The sequence below is a fragment of the Numida meleagris genome, chromosome 1, assembly GCF_002078875.1.
Source record: "Numida meleagris isolate 19003 breed g44 Domestic line chromosome 1, NumMel1.0, whole genome shotgun sequence".
NCBI classification, from domain to species: Eukaryota; Metazoa; Chordata; class Aves; order Galliformes; family Numididae; genus Numida; species Numida meleagris.
Window position 1 is genome coordinate 118298478 of NC_034409.1, and position 21500 is coordinate 118319977.

The window sequence follows — 21500 nt, forward strand, 5'->3', positions numbered from 1 at the left end:
CAAATAAAATACATGCCAGGTGCCCTAATTCTGCATGGCCCAGGAGAGTTTTGATGTTTGCTTTTCTGGCAGGATGCACTTTCCCTTATCCGAGTTGCAGTAGCTAATCACTTATGTATGATCACACTGTTCTGCCAAAAAGTATGCAAGTAAAAACACATCATAACCTCTTTCCACTGCACTCTGGGGATACGCAACATTTATAAAATATTTACTGCATCTGATAAATTCATCCATATTGGCTTTTAGCAAGATTTCTGCATAATGAGACGCTATAAGGCTTGTTCTGATAGCCAACAAATCCATCAGAAATCTTTCACCCAAGATCAGTGGGAAAGGAATCAAACACTTAGTTGTTACCTTCTGTAGGACAAAGCCTCCCCAGCCTGTTTTCTCTTGTTATTCATGGAAGCTGCTCATCCCTTCTCAGTGCTCTGAAGTGACCCAACAACCTGACAATCAGATGCACTGGAATGAGCCACCTCTCCAGTTACATATGGGGACCATAGTAACATGTAGCTTTCCAAATAAGCCTTTCCCATTCAAGCCCAAGCACATCAGCTGGACCTAACAAAGCCATCCTCCTTTCCACATGAGGCAAAGGGAACACACCAGTCCCACCGTCAAGTCACATATACGCTGAACTTTTTTGCTCAGCAACTACATATCACACACTTAAGAAAGTGAAAAGCTTTTTAGCAAGCATCAACAGCTGCAACAGACAGTAGGTAACAAAATTCTAATAATATGTTGTCGAGCAGCCTAGCAGAATTAAAGAAAAAAAGAAAAAAAACAGTTATGCCGCTAGTGCAGAAATCAGGAGACCCCTTTACAGGCAGCCCTTGAAGTAACAGCATGCATAATGTTCACCAAATGCTTTGGAAACATCAACCTCCTGAGCCAGCCTCCATGTAGGCATTCCACATACATAATTCAAAGTCTGCTTCAGGCTTATGTCTCAGAAGCACCCACTACAAAGTGATGCAACCAACATTTTTCAAAAAGGCTGAACATGATCACAGTCAGAGTGGATGTGCTCCTTCTGCACTGTGATTCCCCTCCTCTCACCCTATCAAGCTCAGGAAAATATTTTTATGTGATCCAGCAATGTATTTTAAAACACTGTCCAGGGGACAAGTCCCCAGCTGAGTGATCTGGAGGTCTGGTCAATAACAGAAAGAACGAGGAGATAAAGGAGAAATAAATATACAGAATCGTGTTATCTGGCTTTTTCCTATCAAACTCAGTGCGAAGACAGAAGTTTGTTCTGACAAATCAGCCCAAGGAGGTTAGTCTGGGTGAATGGGAAAAGACATCTCCCTCAGTGGATATTTCTGGGATACAAAGACTATGGACAAAAGACATCAAAATTAGCATCCTTGGCAAAAAGAACACAAAATCAGGAAAATGGACCACGAAAAGGCAAGAAACTAGACAGGAACACTATGGAAGCACCAGGGCACTATCTGTAAAAATGAGAATAATGTAAAAAAATTAAAAAAAAAAAAAAACCAACGCCAAAAATCCACAAAAAGATCAGCAGAAAAATTTGTCGGAATGTTCTGGAAAGCAGTGCTTAATGGCACAATTTGCAGTCTCAGCCTACACTTGCAGCCTATGGCGATGACAGCTATCTACAGCACTCAGATTTTGCCACCTCTTTGCGAATGAAAGCAAGGAAAAAGAAACGGGCACGAGAATTGCCTAATGAAAGCCGCGTCTGCGTTTGGTAGCATAGCGAAACACAGGCAGCACGGACCCAGGTAAAACCCACACTGCTGACAGGCAACTCCCTGACGTGCTCAGGCAGACTGCTCGCCTTTCCCACCCGCGCGCCCTCCCTCACAAACTGCCCCTCCCGCCCCAACCGCCAAGGGAGGGAGCCGCCCCTCCGCGCGCCCCCCCCATGGACTGCCCCCTCCGCGTGGGCGGGGCCGAAAGATGGGGGGGGGGGGGGGAAGAAGAACGCAAGCGTCTCACCGATAGGAGGAGTGCCGCAGAAGGCTGTTTCCGTAGCGGTTCCATAGTGTAGTGGTTATCACGTCTGCTTTACACGCAGAAGGTCCTGGGTTCGAGCCCCAGTGGAACCAGCGGTTGTACTTTTTCTTTTCTTTCTCCTTGCAGTTAGTTATCTTTAAAGCTATCAGTTTAGATTTCCTCTTTTTCTCCCCAAATGGGCAACCTTTACGGCCATCAAAAAAGTGCAGGTCCTGCAAGAAGTGGAGGAAGAACAATGTGTGGAGCAGGGAGCAGAAAGGCCCACCAGTCAGCCCTGCCAACTGGAGTCACTGTGTCACTTGTACGCTCTCACCTCAGTGTGCGGGTGACACAACTCGCTGAGAGACGGCCCTGAGCCCACCACGGGCCCTGTGCAGTAGCACCTTTTCTAATAGTCCAAATATAATTTAGACAGTGTTATGGCAGGACTTGATTTTTCACCCTAAAAAGCGCATCAGAACCATTGAATAAATCCCTTAAGATCATCAAGGACACCCATCACCTAACGCTACCATGTCTGCCACTAACCATGTCACTTAATGCCTCATCTTCACACCTCCTGAACAACACCCAGGAATGGGGACTCCACCAATTCCTGTTCCACTCTCTGTGAAGAACTTTTTCCTCATACCCATCCTAAGCCTCCTCTGGCGCAACTTGAAGACATTTCCTCGTATCCTATCACTTGGTGTCTGAGAAAAGAGAACAAATTCCACCTTGCTACAGCTTCCTTTCAGGAGTCGTAGGGAGCGATAAGGTCTCCCGTGAGCCTCCTCTTCTCCAGACTAAACAACCTCAGTTCCCTCTATTGCTCCCCGTAACTCGTTTGCCTCAGAGCAATTTCACAGTTGCATACAGTATGTCATCTCATTCTGCATGTGCAAACCTTTAGGAAATGGTGACCACTGGGCATGGATGCTGCCACAGCACATGTCTGTGCCCCAATGGGGTCTGAGGTGAAGAAGTCTGCAGGAGGAAGAGGCGCTCCAGGGTTGGGCAGGCTCAGCTGGGCCTGAGACCTCCACGCTGAGCCCTGCTTCTAGGCTAAAATGCCTGTCATAGCAGGGTTGCTTTCAGGTTATAGGTCCAAAGCTGTCCACTACATCTAGAATTCTCCAATGTAGTGCATGCAAGCCTTCAGGGAAGGTACTTCCCATCATCCCACCATGATGATCATGGGATCATGGCGCCCACCCTGCTGATGACAGCCACAAGTTCCTGAATTGTAGCAGGGGGCTGGGCCTGCTCCTGGTGGCCAGCACCAGATAACTAGTCATGTCGTGCTTTTTGCACTGAGGAGGAAAGTGTGTTTTTTTTCAGAGGAGGACATAAGCCCATGTTCAGACTCCTTGAAATAATGTTTTATTTTGAGAGCCATATCTTCAGCATGGGCAGACCAACATCACTCCATCCACTTCAAGGGGATCCAGCTCCTAAAGTTTGAGTCACGCACCGAAAGCATTGGCAGTTTTCCTCTCTCAGCATGTCAGTATCCTACATCTGAGGGATGCCTACGATTCACACGTACATGTATAAATGTGCATTTTGTACGTTCCCTAGCTGTGCTAAGACCAACATGTGCCAGTCGCACATTAGCACTGAGAAATCGCGTGGTGCGTGTGCTTGGATCCCAGACATACAAGTTCGTGTGTGTTGCTCTCATTTACCCATCTGGCACGATGACTATGGGAGAAACACAAAATCACCGTGTGGAGCTGTGCATCCCTTGTACATGGGCATCTTCTCCTTCTGCCTGCCCTTCAAGGGCATGTGTCCACACCACTGCTGGGCCTGGCAAGTCCAGCACCAGGATATCTCTGTGCATGCTTGGTACCTCTTGAGAGCTCCTGGAGACACTGCTCTGCTGTGCCCAGAAGCAGATTCATCCTCCGTGAGCTATGAGAGAAAGAAAGCCATGAGCAGAAAGTGCAAGCCTGCATAAGAAGCTGGCATGTTGCTCCTCAGATGGTACAGAGCTGTGGTTATATCTTTTAACCAAGCAAAGCAAAGCAAAGTACAGACTGGAGCACTGGCCTCCGGCCATCCATGCTGCTTAATTCTTAGTAAATTCCTGGTGAAATTGTGGTGTAGGCCAGCTCCACCCATCTGGGAAGGATGCATGCCAGGAAACATTCCCAGTTGTTGGCTGAACAACCTCCACACTGCTTCATTCCTGCTGCTGCTGTCCCAGGACTTCATATCCTTACATCCTTATGTACCCCTGAAAGTGCAAGGCATGCCCTCAGCTTTGTGCAGCAAAAACATGGTGATATTGCAGTGTGGCCTTTGTGTTATTTCTGACAATGTGAAAGAAGAAAGTGTAGCAAAATATTAGCAGGTCAAAAAATGTACAAAAATGTTTTAGGGTCAATGGGACATGAGCTGGACCTGGAGGAGATGTGTGGCCTAAAGAGTGCACATGCCCAGGCTATCCCTGCTCTGTTTTACATAGCAGCATGGTGTAATCAGATTATCCTACTCTGGTCTTTTTATACCAGGCACAGTTTTGTTCTATTATCAAAACCCATGCCAGGCTAAATTTTACCCTTTTTATTGTTTTTTTATTGTTTTTTGTTTGTTTGTTTGTTTGTTTTTAATAAATGGCAAATGTAGCCCTTTCTGGTGCTGTTTTGTGTACTGGCTTTAAAATATTTTCCATCTTCTTTACCTGGAAGTATTTATCTGACTGCTAGGAAAGAACTACATGATTCATTTAGTAATGCTATCTGTAGTGGAGGTGTTGCCATTTAAGGTTATTGAAAAGAAGCATTATCAACAGCATTAGACACAGAGGGTCTGGAGTGCATGATGTTTACACAGAGACTTCAGTTTTAAAGCTCTCTGACTCATCTTGTGAACCAGTTTGACTTTTCTGAATGATTTTTGTTCTGACTGAACTTGTCTCTTGGTTTGAATCATGTCCAGTGCCTTTGTTTTCACAAGCTCATTACGTTTTAACAATTAGCTCAAAAGGAGCATGCTTTGAAAAGAGTACAGCTGCTCATTCATTCACCCCTGCTCAGAGATGGGCTAGAGTTAACAATATGTAACTACAGACAGTACCAAAGTACAGGGAGGCAAACTGTGTTACCTGTTGATTTTGTTTCTCAGTTTTTAGGCATATTTTCGTACAAAGGCTGCCCTGGTGTTCTGTGGGGAGGGAATTTTATAACTGGGAAACTGCTAGCTTTGAGGATATCCCTTTGAGTTCTATTTCTGACCATCATCCCTGAGCTACTGCTTTTCTTACATGAAACCAAGACCTATGGCAGGACCGCCTGCTGACTCCTGCTGCCCCAAGAGGAGTGCTGCAAATGAGCGTAAGACCTCTGAATCAAAAATCAGGAGCTCCTCTATCCTTTGGAAAATGCCCCCAGAGAGGAGCAGCTCCTTCTGGCACCTGGGATGAACCACTTGCTTACTTGCCGTGCTTGTACCCTGTGGCACTGGGAAAGGGGTACCATACAGTGTGGGGTGGCAGTGGGGAGTAGGATGCCTCAGGGCCAACCTGTTGAATGAGGCTTGTTTATGTGAGATTTCATTATAAGAGGATGCGGAAGGAACACAAGGAAGATGGAGTCAGTCCTGTATCAGCCCACCAAGGTAGATGTGAAGGTAGGACCAGGTCTATCTCTGTGACCACTGGAGGGGGCTGTGCTAAGATGTCTACTGGAGGAGTGGCCTTCCCTGGGATGAATGACCTAAAAAAAGGGGTGGACTCAAGCCTGGATGTAGGTAACTGCAGGCCTCAGCTCATCTCTGCCATGCACTTATGGATGCACTGACGCTCCCCAGTGTCTGGGACTCAAATCAGTGAGCCCACATAGCAGGATACTCATACTGTCCACGTCCCATGCCCTGATGAGATCAGGATGCATCATAGAAGCACAGAATCATTTCAGTTGGCAAGGTCCCTTGAAAGTCATCCAGTCCAACTCCCCTTCAATGAACAGGGATACCTACAGCTTGATCAGGGTGCTCAGAGCCACATCCAGCCTGACCTTGAGCGTCTCCAGGAAATGACAACACAGGGATGCTGGATCTGACATTCCATGGGTGGGACATCGATAGTCTTTAGGTTTCCAAAGGTAGATGAGGCAGATCCCACCAAAATATCAGCATCCTTGTTTGTATAGAGTTTTCTGAATGGGCATAGACCAGGAGGCTGAAGGTAGATGGAGTTTAATGCACCCACAGCCCACATGAGCTGTGCTGTGGTTTAATCTACTCCCTGTACATGCAGTTGGAGATCTTCTGAAATAAAGGAAGCTCCTTCTGAAGCAATTGCTGTCAAAAGCCCCCATTAAAAATTCATTGCTAATTGCACATAATTAACAGAGGTTGGAAGAACAGGAGCAAGATTCGCTGGAATCACCAGCAATCTGTTGTAGACTTGAGTCTTTCAGTCACTTTTAAACCAAATTTATAACTGTCTTTGATGCTGGATTGACATTATCATATAATGATAGGATATGATAGGTGGAACTGCTAGCAAAGGGAGGTTAATTTTTTTTTTGTTTCAGATTTTTATATCTCTGCAAGTAAACAACAAAAACGTGCTATTTCTGTCTGATCTAGTAATTGCAGTTTTCAGCCCTTTGCAATTAGGTGACTGAAAAAGCAGTAAGGCCAGGGAAGATTCCTATACACAGCAATTATTAGGACAGGCATCAATGATGGAGAGGTAAATAATTGGGGTGGAAGATAATTAATGCATATTACATACAATAGACAATATGCACTGTATAAAATGGTCTACGATTTATAAGCATTAGGCACTTACTCTGCCTTTGTATGATGGGTAAATGTGGTTTCTAGTTAGGTTAGATTCTTGTTCAAAGAATCATAGAATCAGTAAGATTGGAAAAGACCTCTACGATTATGTAGTCCAACTGTCCACCTATCACCAGTACTGCCAGCTAGCCCATGTCCCTAAGTACCACATCCACGTGTGGACATACATCTGAATACAGTCATAGTGCCAGCACCACAGTGCTTCCTACCTTTTAGCTATGGCTCATGGAGCTTGACAATAGTAATTGTGCAGCTTGATGCTACTTGATAAAATCCCAAGAATGGCGGAGCGTAATGTGCTTAGGCGAAGCTTAAGTTAATCTCATGCCCTCCCAGAAAGCTGAGCAGCAGGCTAAGGAGCTATTCCTGAAAGAGGAAGGAAAAGATGCGGTTCAAGATGGGGAGCGTCCTGCTGTCTCTTCTTTTCTGGTACAAAGGTATGCACTTTGCCTCTTGAGATGTGCTTTCAGATGTCCTCCTTTTTATTCCTTGTTTCAGCCACACTCCTTCATGCTGCCAGGGGCTGTGGGGTACAAAGAGAACTCTTTATGGAAGCAAAATAATCAGGGAAAGGAAAAACTGTGAAGGAGATGTGTAATTTACGTACAAGAGTGAGCAGCGTTCTTACAGCTCTATGAATATTCAGTAGTACAACTGTTTCACAAAGTAATTGCAGTATAAAAAGATTGGCATGTAATTTGTCAAAATATGAATTTACACAGAAAATTGTAGTGCAGCTGAGCCAGTGAGTAAATAATAATGCTGATTTGAAAAATGAGGTGCAGTAGAATATGAAAGACCAGTCCTTCATTAATCAAAACTCTTGGTTAATCAAAAACCACTCGTTTTCTCTAGCAGCAAGATATTGCTGGTAGAGATCTGCTGTTCTTAAAGGCTCTTTCAGATATTTTGTCCTGGGAAAGAATTTCAAAGGCACTCAAAGAATAGAAATCAATCATAAGTAAAAAAAAAAAAAGAGGGAAAAGTGTTTATTAATTCCATTTTAATTAACCTAACTGTGGCACAAGGAGATCACTTTCAGGTTGTGTTTGAACTTCTGACTTCTTCGCAGCTGGCAGGAAAGCTCTGAATGTCTCAAGGCTGGGGTTACTCTTGCTGGGTGCTATGCAGTATCTACCAACATCAGCATGTGGCCGCAATATGGTGTGTCCTTTTGGGACAAAAGTATCGGGCAGACCAGCTTTCCCTCCACAGATGTTGAATTCTCCATTTTTCCTTTTTTGATTGTTAAGTCTATTGTCTAGGACTTAAAAGTCCTCCTCCATGTTTGTCAATTACTTTGCAAGGCCTGCGACTCCACTTTCAGTTGACATAAATACATGACCTGCATATTTTCAAATGGAGTGTAAAGAGTTGCACTCAGACATTCAACTCAAAATCTGATCACGTCTCTTTACTTTTATAAAACCTCTCTTACCAGAGAAAAACATTCCTCGCTTCACAGTCACGCCTCATTCATGGCATTGCTTTTTGGCACAATGTACATTTGTGAACAACTGTTTTCAAGGATGAAGCACAGGAGGAGCAACATTTCATCAAAAGTCTCTGAGGAACCCCTTGAGAGCTCACTGAGAATGGCAGCCACTGCCATCGAACCAGGCTGATGCATTAGTTTCACAGAAACAGGGTCACATATCCCACCAGTTTTGTGGTGGTGTTGCACTCTTTTTTTTTTGTTTTAATAAAAATATTATAGATTAAAATAAGTTTTCTTACTTATATATATTAACTACATTATGTATTTTATGAGGGCTGCTCCAAAAGTAATTCCTCCCATTTTATGATCTCAGCCCACGACATCAGAGGCAAATGTTGGTGGTATGGCAGTAGAGGTTGAACCTTCCCACCAGTATCCCATTACATTTTGCTGCCGTGTAACAGACGGCAGCAGAGGGGCAGTCTGACACAATGGCATCTGACATAGGAGTGCAGATGAAGCAAAGGGGTGTCACTGAATTTCTCTATGTGGAAACAAATGGCACCCATTGATATTTATTGATGCTTGCTGGATGTTTGTGGAGAACAACCAGTGGATGTGAGCACAGTGAGGCGGTGGGTGGTGCGTTTCAGCAGTAGTGACAGTGACAGTGGGTCACCTCCACTGGTGCAGATTGTTATGAGTGCAGCATGCAGGCTCTCATTCACCACTGGTGAAAATGCATGGCTAATAGTGGTGACTGTGATGAAAAAGAGTATTTTGTAGCTGAGATTTTGCTCTATCAAACAGTGTTATTCTGCTCTTTGTATCATTGTAGTTTCCATGGAAATAAATAGGAGGCATTACTTTAGGAACACGCTTTGTGCATGTGGCCCAAGACAATTCCTCTTCATTCAGTCTGGTACAAGCGAGCCAAAAGGTTGTACACTCATGGCCTACTGAATGTCACGGGTAGGAAGGCGTTCCTCAAGTGGCTATGCCTCCATTTCATCCTGACACGCTCAGCTGTACCCTGCTCTGTCTAATTCATAGCTTTTCTTTTTGATCTGCCAGCAAATATTTGTGCATTACCTTCGTACGTGATCTCTTTGCTGTCCTTCATTTGGCACCTGAGCTTCTTGGAAGGCTGTTTCTACCCAGACTGCACATTTTTTCCCGATGGGCGGCATAACTGCAATTAGCCCCTGGAACGAGCTCGCACCTTTCTCTGAAGCCCCTGCACAGCTTGCTGTTAATAGACACCCACACATCAGGATATTTTCAGAGAGCCTGCAGTGAAAAAATCACTAGCAGGATCACTTTCCAGGCATCACTATTTAGGTATTTATTTATTTATTTGTTTTCTTCATTTACTGCTTTTTTTAAAACCTACTTGTGTTTTTCATGGCCCAAGCCGCCTGTTCAGTGTGCTCAGTGGGCAGCAGCCCTTTGCCCACGTCTCCTCAGCCCCCCTCCTCTTCTACCATGGGGAAGTGCTGGTGAGCCAGATGCTCCAATGACACCATAAGCTCCTTAGCGATTCTCTCCCGCAGAGCTGCAGCTTAGGGGAGCACCCTGCTCCCGTGCTTTGCCAGGCTTCTGCTTGCCGGGAACCCCACAAAGCAGCAGCAGTAGCAAATGGGGCAGTGGGATTCTGCACCCGCGCTCAGAGCTGGGGGCTGTCATGAATGCACTTGTAGTACATTGATGTGATGTACCAGCACCACATCGCTCCATCCCTGCTTGTCATGCGTCGGGGAAGAAGCACGTCTCAACAGTTAGAAAGAGGGGATTTTTTTTCCCTCTCTATTTCTTGCAGCTTTGAAAAAAAACCCAACAACTGAAGGCCCAACCCCGCCTTCAGATTGCAGTAAATAACATCTTTAGTGCCACCCTTTGGCACAAGTGGTACCTCTAACAAAATTACTAAAATTACTGTGCAGGCAGTGTACTGCAGAGTTCTGAGTGGGAAGGAACAAATGTGTCAGTAAGATCAGAAAAGGCCAAAAATTCTCAAGGGAACACTTCAGAAAGAAAAGATAATTGATGTTCTCGAGAGAAGAAGAGAGGGAAAGGTTGAATTTTCTTCTTTTCTCTTTTTTTTTTCCAAGTATTTTCAAAACATAAAACATTTGTAGAAGCACTGTGGAGACAGCAGGCATAAAAGAGAAAAGAGTTTGAATTAAATAGGCATAATTGTCTTTATTTCAATACGGCTTTTATAAATTCCAGATAAATACCGGCACGTAGTAAGTAGAACACAGAAGAGATGAACAAAAAGGGAAGCCAGATTAAAAATCATTGAAATAAAGCTGTGATACAAGAGAAAAGTGTCCCTGCCAAGGACTCATCATGCCCCTTTCCAGGCTTCGTTTGTCTCCTCAGGAGGAGGCTTCCCACTCTCTGGAAATCAAGGTGCTCATTGCATCAGACAGCTGCACGTCTTGGCCCTCTGTGTGGCTTACGTACCACCTCACCTAACTGCTCCCTGCTGCTCTGTGCTGGGGTGCTCATGGCAAACAGGGTGTTGAAATGCAGAGCCTTTCCAAAAATGTGACAAAGCCATTCATTGCTCTTTCCTCTTTCATTCCTGAAATGGTTTTTCCAGGGCCACGGTCACATCTCTCCTTGTTTTAAAATGTTTTCCTTCCTCTCGTGCAGCGCCGCACTCGTTGCATGGGAGCAGCCCCACTGGGGACATGCAGGCGGTGCTCTGCACTAGGAGAAGCAGAGGGAAAACGATATTGCTCCTCTCTCTGAGCCCTGTTAAATGCAGAGGCCATTTGCACAAACAAGAAGTGATGTTATTTTCCAGCTGAAGATCTAGGCCACCTAAATTGTGAAGTCGATGAACAGTCGTTAACATTTTCCATGACCAGGAAACTTACCAGCTTACTCCGGTAAATCAAGTGACTGATATTTACTCTATGCTTTAATTCTCCATTTTGCTTCACAGCGTGCCTTCTCATGCTCACACACCCACCGTTAATTCTAGCCACTCTAAACAGGATGGCTTGCCGTCATGGCTCAGTGGTCAGGATGTCCAACACGATGTCTCAGAGGTGACCTCCTGAAATCCCTCAGCCTCTGCCATCGTTCCTTCTGGTTGCACTTACCTTCCTCTTTTCTCTCTCGTGTTCAGTCACATTCTTAATAACCAGAGATTTCCTGACACCTGCAGTTATCTGCTCCTGTTGCTAAATGCCAGCATTCCATTGCATGGTGCCTTGCTGCACTTCTGCCTGCCCTTTCTGGACTTCACGTTTATTGTTTCCTGCCTCATTGTTAGAGAACAGCTGGACTCCAAAAATCTATGGGATGAAGGGGAGGCCAAAGAAACCTTGCCCACCCTTTGCAGTGCCCATTGCCCCCGACCTGAGCGTCCTTGCTGTTGCTTGACCCCTCCTCCACTCTTCCTCCACCAGAACCTCACGAGGCTGCTGTTCTGCCCCACCTGCAACCCAGGAGTCCCATGTCCTTCCCATCCCACTGTCCCTGTCCCCAAATCTGGTGCTGAGAGGCAGCATTTGTACCCAGCCATGTGTTGGAAGTCTCTCACAGCCTGGTTGGATGGTAGGACAGGGAAGGAGCAAGACATAACTCCCTGTCTCTCATGAATACACACAAATAATGCTTTATTTCAACAAACTGATGGCTTGCTCAATGTCCTGGGGCGCTTCAGGAACTGTAAATAGGCCTCTTTTCGTTTTAATGTTGTTTCTTTTTTTTCAGTTCTGTACTTTTAAAACAGCCTGCGGCAGTGGTGCAGACTCATGACTCTTCCATGAACTGCAGCAATTCGTTCTGTCTGACCTACAGTTATCTATTATCTTTGTAACCTTCCTTGAAGGCAAACATGCTCACTATAAAAGCATGCCGGCCATCACATTTTGAAACTATTGGCAGCTAGCTTTCCTCTTCATTTCCTTTGTAGGACAGGGCCCATCACAGCTGTAAACACACCAATATATCAATTACTGCTTTTTCCAGCCAACTACAGGCAAAGGCATCGTTTTTTCTCCTTTCCATTCCCAGCATCAGGGGATGTCAGGGGGATGCTACAGGATGCTTGGTCTGTCCATAGCCACCACTGCCCAAAGCGCAGCACCCCAATGGCCAAGCTGCTTGCAGGATGCTGCCCTTTGCAGTTAACCTGTTTTGGCTCAGAATGGCAAAATTTGTGCCGTACTTTGGGTTGGGTGAATAGGTCCCACCAATCACCCACTTGAAAATGATTCCTTTTATTGTTGTTTCACTCACACCTGCTGGGTTTCCAGCTGTGTCCATCAGTGAAGGGCCAGAGTTTGGTCTTGGCTCTCAAATCAGAGACTCGGGAGGTCTGCCTAAGGGATCCCTGCCTACCAGAAGCAACAGCCCTACGTCAGCCAGTGCCATCAAACAGAGCATCAAGCAGGCAGGAAATGTGCTGCATTGCTGTTATAGGTACAGTTTTGATACATGATAAAGTCCCAGCCACTACCACATCAATCTGATGACGAGGAGTGTTAACTGCTACATCTTTTCATCATAGACTGATGCTAACTTTTTCAGCCAGGGCAGATGCCTTGGGACGGTATGTCCAAGAAGCCAGAAATGCTTGCCTGGGAAACTGAAGTGAGGGAGACCATCTCTGTGTTAACAAAATGTTTTAAAGTATTTCTTTGTCATTTTGTTCCTTGCTGTGGTCTTTTGTTCAGATTCTTGATACATTCAGGCTCTCTGTCAAAGCTTAGGAGAAGTTGCATTTCAGTAATAAACAGAGCTTTGTGTACAGTTTATATTTCAGCTGATTATAATTGCACAGCATTTGTGAATCTTTTGAGATGAAACTTGCTGTGTAAATGCAAGATGTAAATTACCAGCATTAGTTGGACCATCCTAGGCTCAGCAAAGTAAGTGTGTGAATGAATAAATCATAACTAGATTTCAGTGAATAATTCAAAGCCTAATTCATTTGATAAAAAAAAAAAAATCCTCTTTTCCTATTCACAGAACTGCTGTTTGGAGATTGCTGTTTTCTTGTGGTTTCTGCATGCAAGATTTTACCTGCTCCATAGCTCAGTCCTTAGTGGTCATAGTTCACTGTGACTACTGGAAATGTGAGAGCTGAAGTTTGACTTGTATTTATGAGTTATGAGCAGCCATGGGAACTTTTAAAATTATTTTGTTCTCTTAGTGGTCTGGGCACTATTCTCCCAGTCTAAGTGCTATTAAAACAGCCTGCTTGGGGCTTTGCAAGGAGGTAGGAGAGCTCTTTCAGTAAGGATAGGGCTTGTAAAATATCATTGCTCAGGGACAGGCAGAAGATAAACCAGGTCAGGTGTTACAAAAATAGCAGTGCTTCCTCTACAGCCACTGTACTTTCTCTAAAAAAAAGGAAGGAAAGGGCGTTTTGCATGTAAGATTGCTTGGGAAGACCTATTTGCATTTTGTTATCCTCCATGTTGCTCAGAGGAATCTTCTTATCTCCTCTGAAGCCACCAGTGATCTGCAATGGCTGTAGGCTCTGATTTCACCTGTCATCTGCTCTTCAGTTCCACAGGCAAAACGGGAAAGGAAAACTGTAGGGCAGGAAGATGGGAAAAATGAATGGAGGCAACATTATCTGGAAAGCAGAGACTGACGCTGACATGAGCTCTCCTCAGGATGTTTCAGGCATTTCTGAATGGAAAAAGGAGACATCAAAGCCATCACAAAGAAAGCCCAGTGGGGGAGTAGCAATGATATGGGCATATAAGTATCCTCCTGCCCACAGCTGATGCCCATGTCCTCCTGCTTTCCCCTGGCAATCAAACTGGGGAGATGCAACCTTTCTCCCTTTATTCGTGTCAGGCTCAGGAGTAAATACCCATTGCATTTCCTGACATTATCATGTCTGAACTCTCTCTCTTCTTCCCTACATGCCTGCTGCCCACAGCTGTGCTGGCCCTGTCCCCTGGTGAGGTGAGTCCTTATGGCTGTCTCAGCTCCTGCGGGCTGTAGGAGAAACAGAAAGTGCTTGACACCTCTGGGAGCGGGTGGAGGAATGTGGGATGGGTGTAGGACCACTCCTGCCATGAGTTTGTTACCGGTTTCAGAGTGCTGGTCCCCTTAGGAGAAGCAATTTTTAAATCTTTGTATCTTGAAATTCCCTCTATGCCTTCTTTGTGTACCAAAAGAGTGAATATGCATGTGTACCCATGCAAGTCACCTGAGCGTCACAGGCAGAGCATTTAGGAGCAGCCGTCTGCACTGGGGACTCTCCTCTGGCTCACTGCAACAGCAACCTTCAGTCAACACTCACCACATGATGTCCTTCTTGGGGGATCCTGGTGTGGCAACTTCTCCTGACGCAGGACCATAAGGACATAACACCCTGTGCAGATCCCCAGAAATACGCTACGTGGTGCAGCCTTCACCCCTGTGTGCAGGAGGACCAGGCCGGATCCAGCGTGGCTGAGCCAGGAGGTGGTCTCTGATGCTCACTTGGGTGGCACAGCCTGGGGGCCATGGACTCGACAGTGACACCGTGGTTCAAGAGCAGCCAAGTGCGCTGCAAAATTTAGATGCAGACACCTTTCATTTCTCTGTGGATGTCATGCTATCGGACAGCACTCATGCTTAGGCTTCTGGACTCGCATTTAGATTTGTGTCACTATCATCGATGCTAAGTTGATTTTTTAAAATTTTCCCTTTAGGATGAGAGACTGGAGCTGTGGCACAGCAAGGCTTGCAAATGCAATTGCCAAGGAGGTCCTAATTCGGTGTGGTCCAGCGGAACTAACAGCTTGGAATGCATGCCAGGTAACGGGTCACTCTCTTTCAGTGGTGTCTGTGTTATGATCCCCAGCATCTCCCCTCATTGCATCCTGCATTGCAGTGAGGGTGTTAGAGTGGTGCCTACCCCAAACAGTGGGTCTGGTGGAGCTGCGCCCATGGGAGGTACAGGGTGACTCTGAGCCAGCAGAAAGACAACAGCAGCCCTGGCCTGGTGAGGGCACCCAGGGTGGTTCAGGCTGGCTAGTTCCCTACTCCCAGATCCCACAAGGCCATGCAATGGCTAGAGGTGTTTTTTGCAGCCCCTGATTCCTCTGGGTACATGTGGGGAGAACCAGCTCCCCCAGTGCTCAGCATCTGGCCTCGATGCCCTGTAGGAGTAGGAGGGTGGGTGGGTTACCTTGCAAATGCTCTGAGTGGAGCTAAGACAGGCTAGAAAGCAAACAAGATGCATATGTAAGAGCCACAAGAGATGACACTGTTGGCAGAGCATGCACAAATGAGAGGGGGAGAAAACAGATGTTTCTATTCCACGTTGGTGTTGGATGTGAAGGACTCCTACCTGAGGAGTGACTCAGCAGGTAAGCACAGAGGCTTTATAGCCATCCACACCTGGCCCTCTGCTTCCCCTGAGCTCTCCACAGACTCCGCTCCCATGAGGTTATGTCAACCCCAGGGCTTGCCCGGCTGAGGTGTGGCCCATTGGTTCTTTCCTGTCCAGAAGAACTCCCAGGAGAGGGTTCATCTGCCCTGGACATGTGTCAGCATTTCACCATTTCATATTTTCCACATCATACCTCAGTTTTGCCAAGATCCTTGCCTGCTACAATGTAAGAAGGACATAAAACTATTAGAAAGCATCCAAAAGAGGGCTACAAAGATGGCGAAGGGTCTGGAGGGCAAGGCATGTGAGGAGCAGCTGAGGCCCCTGGGTTTGCTCAGCGCAGAGCAGAGGAGCTGAGGGGAGGCTTCATGGTGGCTGCAGCTCCTCACAGGGAGCGGAGGGGCAGCGTTGAGCTCTGCTCTCTGGTGACAGCGACAGGGCCCGAGGGAACGGCATGGAGCTGTGTCAGGGGAGGGGCAGCTGGGGGTTAGGGACAGGTTCTGCACCAGAGGGCGGTGGGCATGGCACTCCACGAGCTTCCTTCAGGTCAGTGATAATGGCATTACATGGTTGAGCTGGTTGGGTCGGGCAGGCACCAGGCACCTGTTTGTGGGTCTCTGTGTGCGGCATGGCCCTGCATACCAGAAAGTGACCTGCTAATTTCATTATACTTGTGTGATGTATAGATTAGTGATACTAAAACTACGCTGCCTTTGAGATAAGCCTGCCGAGTAGTAAACATGTGGGGCCACCTCAGCTGCTCTCCAAAAGTGGTTTCTTATACAAAGGGAGACACTTAGATAGCTCTGGAGCCCCCAGCACAAGAAGGACATGGAGCGGGTCCAGAGGAGCACCTCTCCTACGGAGAGGGGCTGAGGGATTTGGGCTTGTTCCACCCGGAGAAGGGAAGGCTCCAGGGAGACCTCACTGCCTTTCAGCACTTAAAGGGGCCCATGGGAAAGCTAGGGAGGGATTCTTTATCAAGGAGTGTAGTGACAGGACAAGGGGTGAAGGGTTTAAACTGAAAGAGGGGACATTTGGGTTAGATTTAATATGGAGAAAAAGCTGATGGTGACATGAACCTGCACAAAGAAGGCAGATGGCTATAAATCCACAGGATGGTTTTACCCCTGCTACCACAACCCTTTCAGCCCTCCAGAAAAGTGAAATCTAATCTCTGTTTCCTTCTGTTTTTTTCTTCAACGTCATATAAATGCATATAAAGTGTGTGCTGTGGGAGCAGGGGTTTCAAGCAGCTGCTGCTGGTTGTTGTTAATGGGCTTGGTGTTTTCATGCCTGGAGGAAGGCAGGGCAGCAGCTGCATGGTTCTGGGGGGAAAATATATTAATGCGGGACTGACTGAACAAGATATGTAAATAAGATATTGACGTGTAAGATACTGACCTGGTGGAATTTGCCAGTGAGACATTGACTATCCCACTGGTGTACTCAAGCACTGCACAAACCAAGGGGCAGTGGCCGGAGGAGGTAGTGGCCACACCGTGCTCCAGGTGCCCTCTGGTGCCTTGCACATAGCCCTTCTTGGTAACCTTGATGCATTATAGTGGTCTATCAGACATATATAAGGCCTGGAAATGTCCCACCCATGGGCAAAGATGCTCACCACTTCACTCACTTATTTATTGCCCACGAAACAAAGCATGCTAAGATGTAAAACATGGCAGAGTTCCTCTTGGGGGCACACACATGCAATAGGAATCTCCCTGCTCCATAGGCTGCAAAATTAGAAAATGTTGTACACAAATATAGATGTTTGCCCAATCAGCTCCCACATGAAGCTTGTGAGCATCTTCTTTATCTGCATCTAAATACCTAGCAATAATCTGCTTGCATAAAAGATGATGGTGACAAAAAATGCTTGGTCCAAGGAGCGTTCAGCTGCTCTGCATGCTGACAGACACTGGGAGTCTTGCTGAGCCTCTCAGTGTTGCAGAAGGCTGTTATGGGGTCAGGCTTGGTAGCCTGGAGATTGGAAGGCAAAACTCAGAAGATCTCTAAGCCTTCAGGAAGGCCAGGCATTACACCTCTCTGACACATGAGTACCTGCACATTTTTTCGATAAGGGAAAACTATCTGCAAGCACAGTTATAACCCCCAGAGCAGAACATGCAGATCTGACTGGAGCAGGCTCAGCAATTCTGCTAGGTAGGCACAGCTGTAAATCACGATAGTGAATCAGGAGGAGCTGAATGAGATGAGGCAAGAAAGGTGGTGTCAGACATTTCCCAAGGACCAGGAAAAGGCAGACAGCCTGGAGGCAGGATCCAGGACCGTGGATCCAGCCTGGATCCATTTGCTTCTGCTTGCAAGAAGAGTGAGACTGGGAGACTACAATATACAAATAAAACCTTTTCCCCAAACGTCACAAGCAGCAATGACTTAGGGATAACTGTATGTAAGAGTGAGAAATTAAGGTGCCATGTCTCCTGGACAGCAAGTAACTGCAGGGTTTGTGGTCAGGGCTTAAGAGCATCCCCAGCATCCTGGACAGAGAGGGGAGGGCCCAAGGAAACCACAGAAGGTGCTGACAAAAGAGTAGGAAAAAGGCAACCAGAAGGCAGAGCAGCTCATGTCACTGATGGTAGCATGTTTTTTTCCTTGCCTTTCAGAGTGCCCCTACCACAAGCCCCTGGGCTTCGAGTCCGGTGCTGTCACCCCTGACCAGATCAGCTGCTCCAACCCTGAGCAGTATACGGGCTGGTACTCCTCATGGACAGCCAACAAGGCCCGCCTCAATGGTCAAGGCTTTGGGTGAGTCTGAAAATACCTCCCTGTGGCTGTGGGAACCCTGTGGGAGAGCATGAGGTGGATGTGGCACTGAAGGACATGGATTAGTGGGCATGGTGGTGATGGGTTGGTGGTTGGACTAGACGATCTTACAGGTCTTTTCCAACCTTAATGATTCTATAATTCTATGATTCTATGGTGGCCAAGCCCCCTGGCAGTGTGGGGCAGCAGGGTGGCTTGGGTGGTGGCTTAGGGCGCAGCAGGGCTGGTGGTGTCCCTCCAGGTGTGCCTGGCTCTCCAAGTACCAGGACAATGGGCAGTGGCTGCAGATCGACCTGAAGGAGGTGAAGGTGATCTCGGGGATCCTCACACAAGGCCGCTGTGATGCTGACGAGTGGATGACCAAGTACAGCGTGCAGTACCGCACTGATGAGAACCTCAACTGGGTTTACTACAAGGACCAGACCGGGAACAACCGGGTGGGTGGACCTTATGCTTTGCCTTACAGTGCTGGTCACAGGAGCGCATTTGGTGGCATGAAAGTCTTGGGGGAGGTGGCCTAAGGGGAGGGGGGCCTGTGTGAAAAGCAGAGCGGATGGGGCCTGATGCATACCCCATGGCACACAGGGGTCCAGCCCCATGGCCATCACGCTGCCATGGTGACAGTGAGTACCATGCTGATCAGCCCCTGAACTGTGTCTGCCTGTGCCTCTCTTGGTAGGTTTTCTATGGCAACTCGGACCGGTCATCCTCTGTGCAGAACCTGCTGCGGCCGCCCATTGTGGCCCGCTACATCCGCCTCATCCCACTGGGCTGGCACGTGCGCATCGCCATCCGCATGGAGCTCCTCGAGTGCCTGGGCAAATGTGGCTGAGTGCCCACTGGGTAGAGATGTGCAGGTGTGTGCCTGTATGGCCGTCCCATCTCACTGCTGATGTGTGCTGCGGCTACAATCCTGCCGACCCTACAAACAGAAGGGCTTTCTTGAATAAAAAATTGCTTTACAAGACACCTGGTGATACGGCTAAACCCTAATCCGAAAGCTTGCTGTTTTTGAGGGGGCACACAGCAGCGAAGTTGGGTGGTTCATTACTATGCTTCGGTCCTGTGAGATACAGTGCTTCTGATCCTGGGTCCTAGACAAGGGACATAGTCCTGTTCCTGGGTGCTAGATATCATCATGGCATGCTGTGGGCATGGGAATGTGGACTTCTGCTCCAATTTCCATGACTGCCTCACCCTCCATGGCCCAGTCCCCAGTGGCTGCCATGCTTATGTATGTGCAGGTATGGGTTCAGGCTTCAACAGAGGGGGCCTAAGGGCTGGGGCAGGAGCAGTGGCGTTTTTGGCGTGAACACAAGTTCTGCCTTTGCCCTAACTGGAGTTTTTTTCCCAGTTCTCCAGGACTTTCTTTTCCTCCAACAAAAGCAAAGCAAACCCATACCAGCAGTGCAAGGTTGGGCTTTCTGGCCATCCCTCGCTTCTCTCCTCCAACATATCACAAGGAATATGGGGCATGTGGCAGTCTGTAAACTTGTGCTACGCTGTCCTAACTATGAAGTCTGCGAGACCCTACCTACTGAAATAATTATTATTATGTCACCATTGCACTCATGCTTTCATCCACAAAATGAGTTTTGTCTATCCATAAATGGGTTGAGGGATGCATTTTCTTAATAAGAGTGCTCCTGAATAATTTGTTTAAGCTTTCAAGCTTCATCCACAGCCTAAGTGGATGGACCACATGCTCTTATATACCAAGATAATTCATTTAGCATCTCACGACTGAAACTATATTTGGATGTAAGACTCAGAGGAAGGAAAGGCTGCCCAGGCAGCAAGGATCTGTGCCATCACTCTCCCTGCTCCCAGTTTGAAACAGGACACTAGACTCCTTTTCCAGGCTGAAATGTACAGTGATAAATAAGGTGGAACTAACTGGCACACACTGAATTTCGTGGTTTGTTTATGTCCTACCTCACCCTGTCCTTCACCTGCACCTCACGTCTCAGCCTGGACAGGGAAGGGCCTCGCTGCGAGCTTTTCTCTTTTATTTTTAATGCTCTAAAGCAGACATCTCTGCTCTCATCCGAGCTGTGCTGCTTGCCTGCTAATCGACCTTTGGAAATTCACTTAACCTCTGCCTCTTATCTAAAAAGCGGGGTGCTGAGAGGCTTAATTAATTAAGTGGTCCTAAAATGCTTTTAGAAGTGCACTTGACTTCCACTTCTGCATAAACACAGTATATTGAAGAAGGGTGAAACTGAGGGCATTATGAGAGCTGCCAAAACACAATTACAAAACTGCAAAGCTTTTCCTCATGAAGTCAAACTTTTCCTAGCATGGAAATGTCATTTTAATTTCTGGGCCCAGAAATCTCCAGTTACCGTTATCCAAACCAGAAACAGTGACTGAGGCATCAGGAAATGACACAAAACAGCACTGAAAAGGCGGTATCCTCTAGGAGTGAAAAATCCTGAGGTATTTACCTGCAGAGGTAGGGAGACCAGTGCATGGCCCTGCAACTTGTAAAATGCAACAGTCTTGAAAAGGGAAGTAGGACTGAGAGCAGCCTTCAGTCTCATGACATGAATGCGTGCAGTGCTTACAGACTGCTGAGTAGTCAGACGAGCTTTGCCTAATCCAAGTGGTGTGACAACAGACTTCCTCAGGCCCTCCCGGCCCAGCTACATCATTTCTAAGTCTGTAGCCCCATTCTCTTAATTATTTCCCACAGAAATAACCCCTTAGCAGCTGTCAGAATGAGTTACCCACACAAACTCTGCTCTCTGTCCCAAGGGGGACCAATGCTGACCACACTGTGGCTACCACATTGAGGTGCTTGATGAGGTCCTCTTCAGGCAGGGCCACCTAAAATCAGATCCTATGCCTGAGAGTGGTGTCCAGACGCTCCTTGAACTCTGGCACTTGGGGCCATGCCCACTGACCTGGGCAGCCTGTTCCATGCCCACCGCCCACTGGTGCAGAACCTGTCCCCAACCCCCAGCTGCCCCTCCCATGATGCAGCTCCATGCCGTTCCCTCGGGCCCTGTCGCTGTCACCAGAGAGCAGAGCTCAGCGCTGCCCCTCCGCTCCCTGTGAGGAGCTGCAGCCGCCATGAGGCCTCCCCTCAGCTCCTCTGCTCTGCGCTGAGCAAACCCA

At 47.1% G+C, this 21500-nt stretch overlaps 2 protein-coding genes and 1 non-coding gene across 7 annotated transcripts in view; 2 read left to right on the top strand and 1 right to left on the bottom strand.

Annotated features, from left to right (window-relative positions):
* The window catches only part of PPEF1 (protein phosphatase with EF-hand domain 1), a 39717-nt gene extending 37846 nt beyond the window's left edge, over nt 1-1871 (bottom strand). For 3 of the 5 annotated variants that reach the window (XM_021409334.1, XM_021409353.1, XM_021409326.1), the window contains exons 1-2: nt 1760-1870; nt 361-452 (exon numbers count right to left, since the gene is read on the bottom strand). The gene's annotated coding sequence lies outside the window, so the exon portion shown is untranslated. Of the gene's footprint in view, nt 1-360 lie in introns of all 5 variants that reach the window. The other 2 variants (XM_021409344.1, XM_021409362.1) reach the window with 2 other exon arrangements.
* On the top strand, nt 2018-2090 carry TRNAV-UAC. Its single transcript has one exon. It is a non-coding gene; the product is annotated as a tRNA-Val (tRNA).
* Nucleotides 7133-19496, top strand: RS1 (retinoschisin 1). Its single transcript, XM_021409405.1, has 6 exons — nt 7133-7229; nt 14148-14173; nt 14908-15013; nt 18221-18362; nt 18622-18817; nt 19060-19496. The coding sequence occupies exons 1-6, from the start codon at nt 7178-7180 to the stop codon at nt 19210-19212; spliced, it is 675 nt and encodes a 224-aa protein (XP_021265080.1). The 5' UTR covers nt 7133-7177; the 3' UTR covers nt 19213-19496.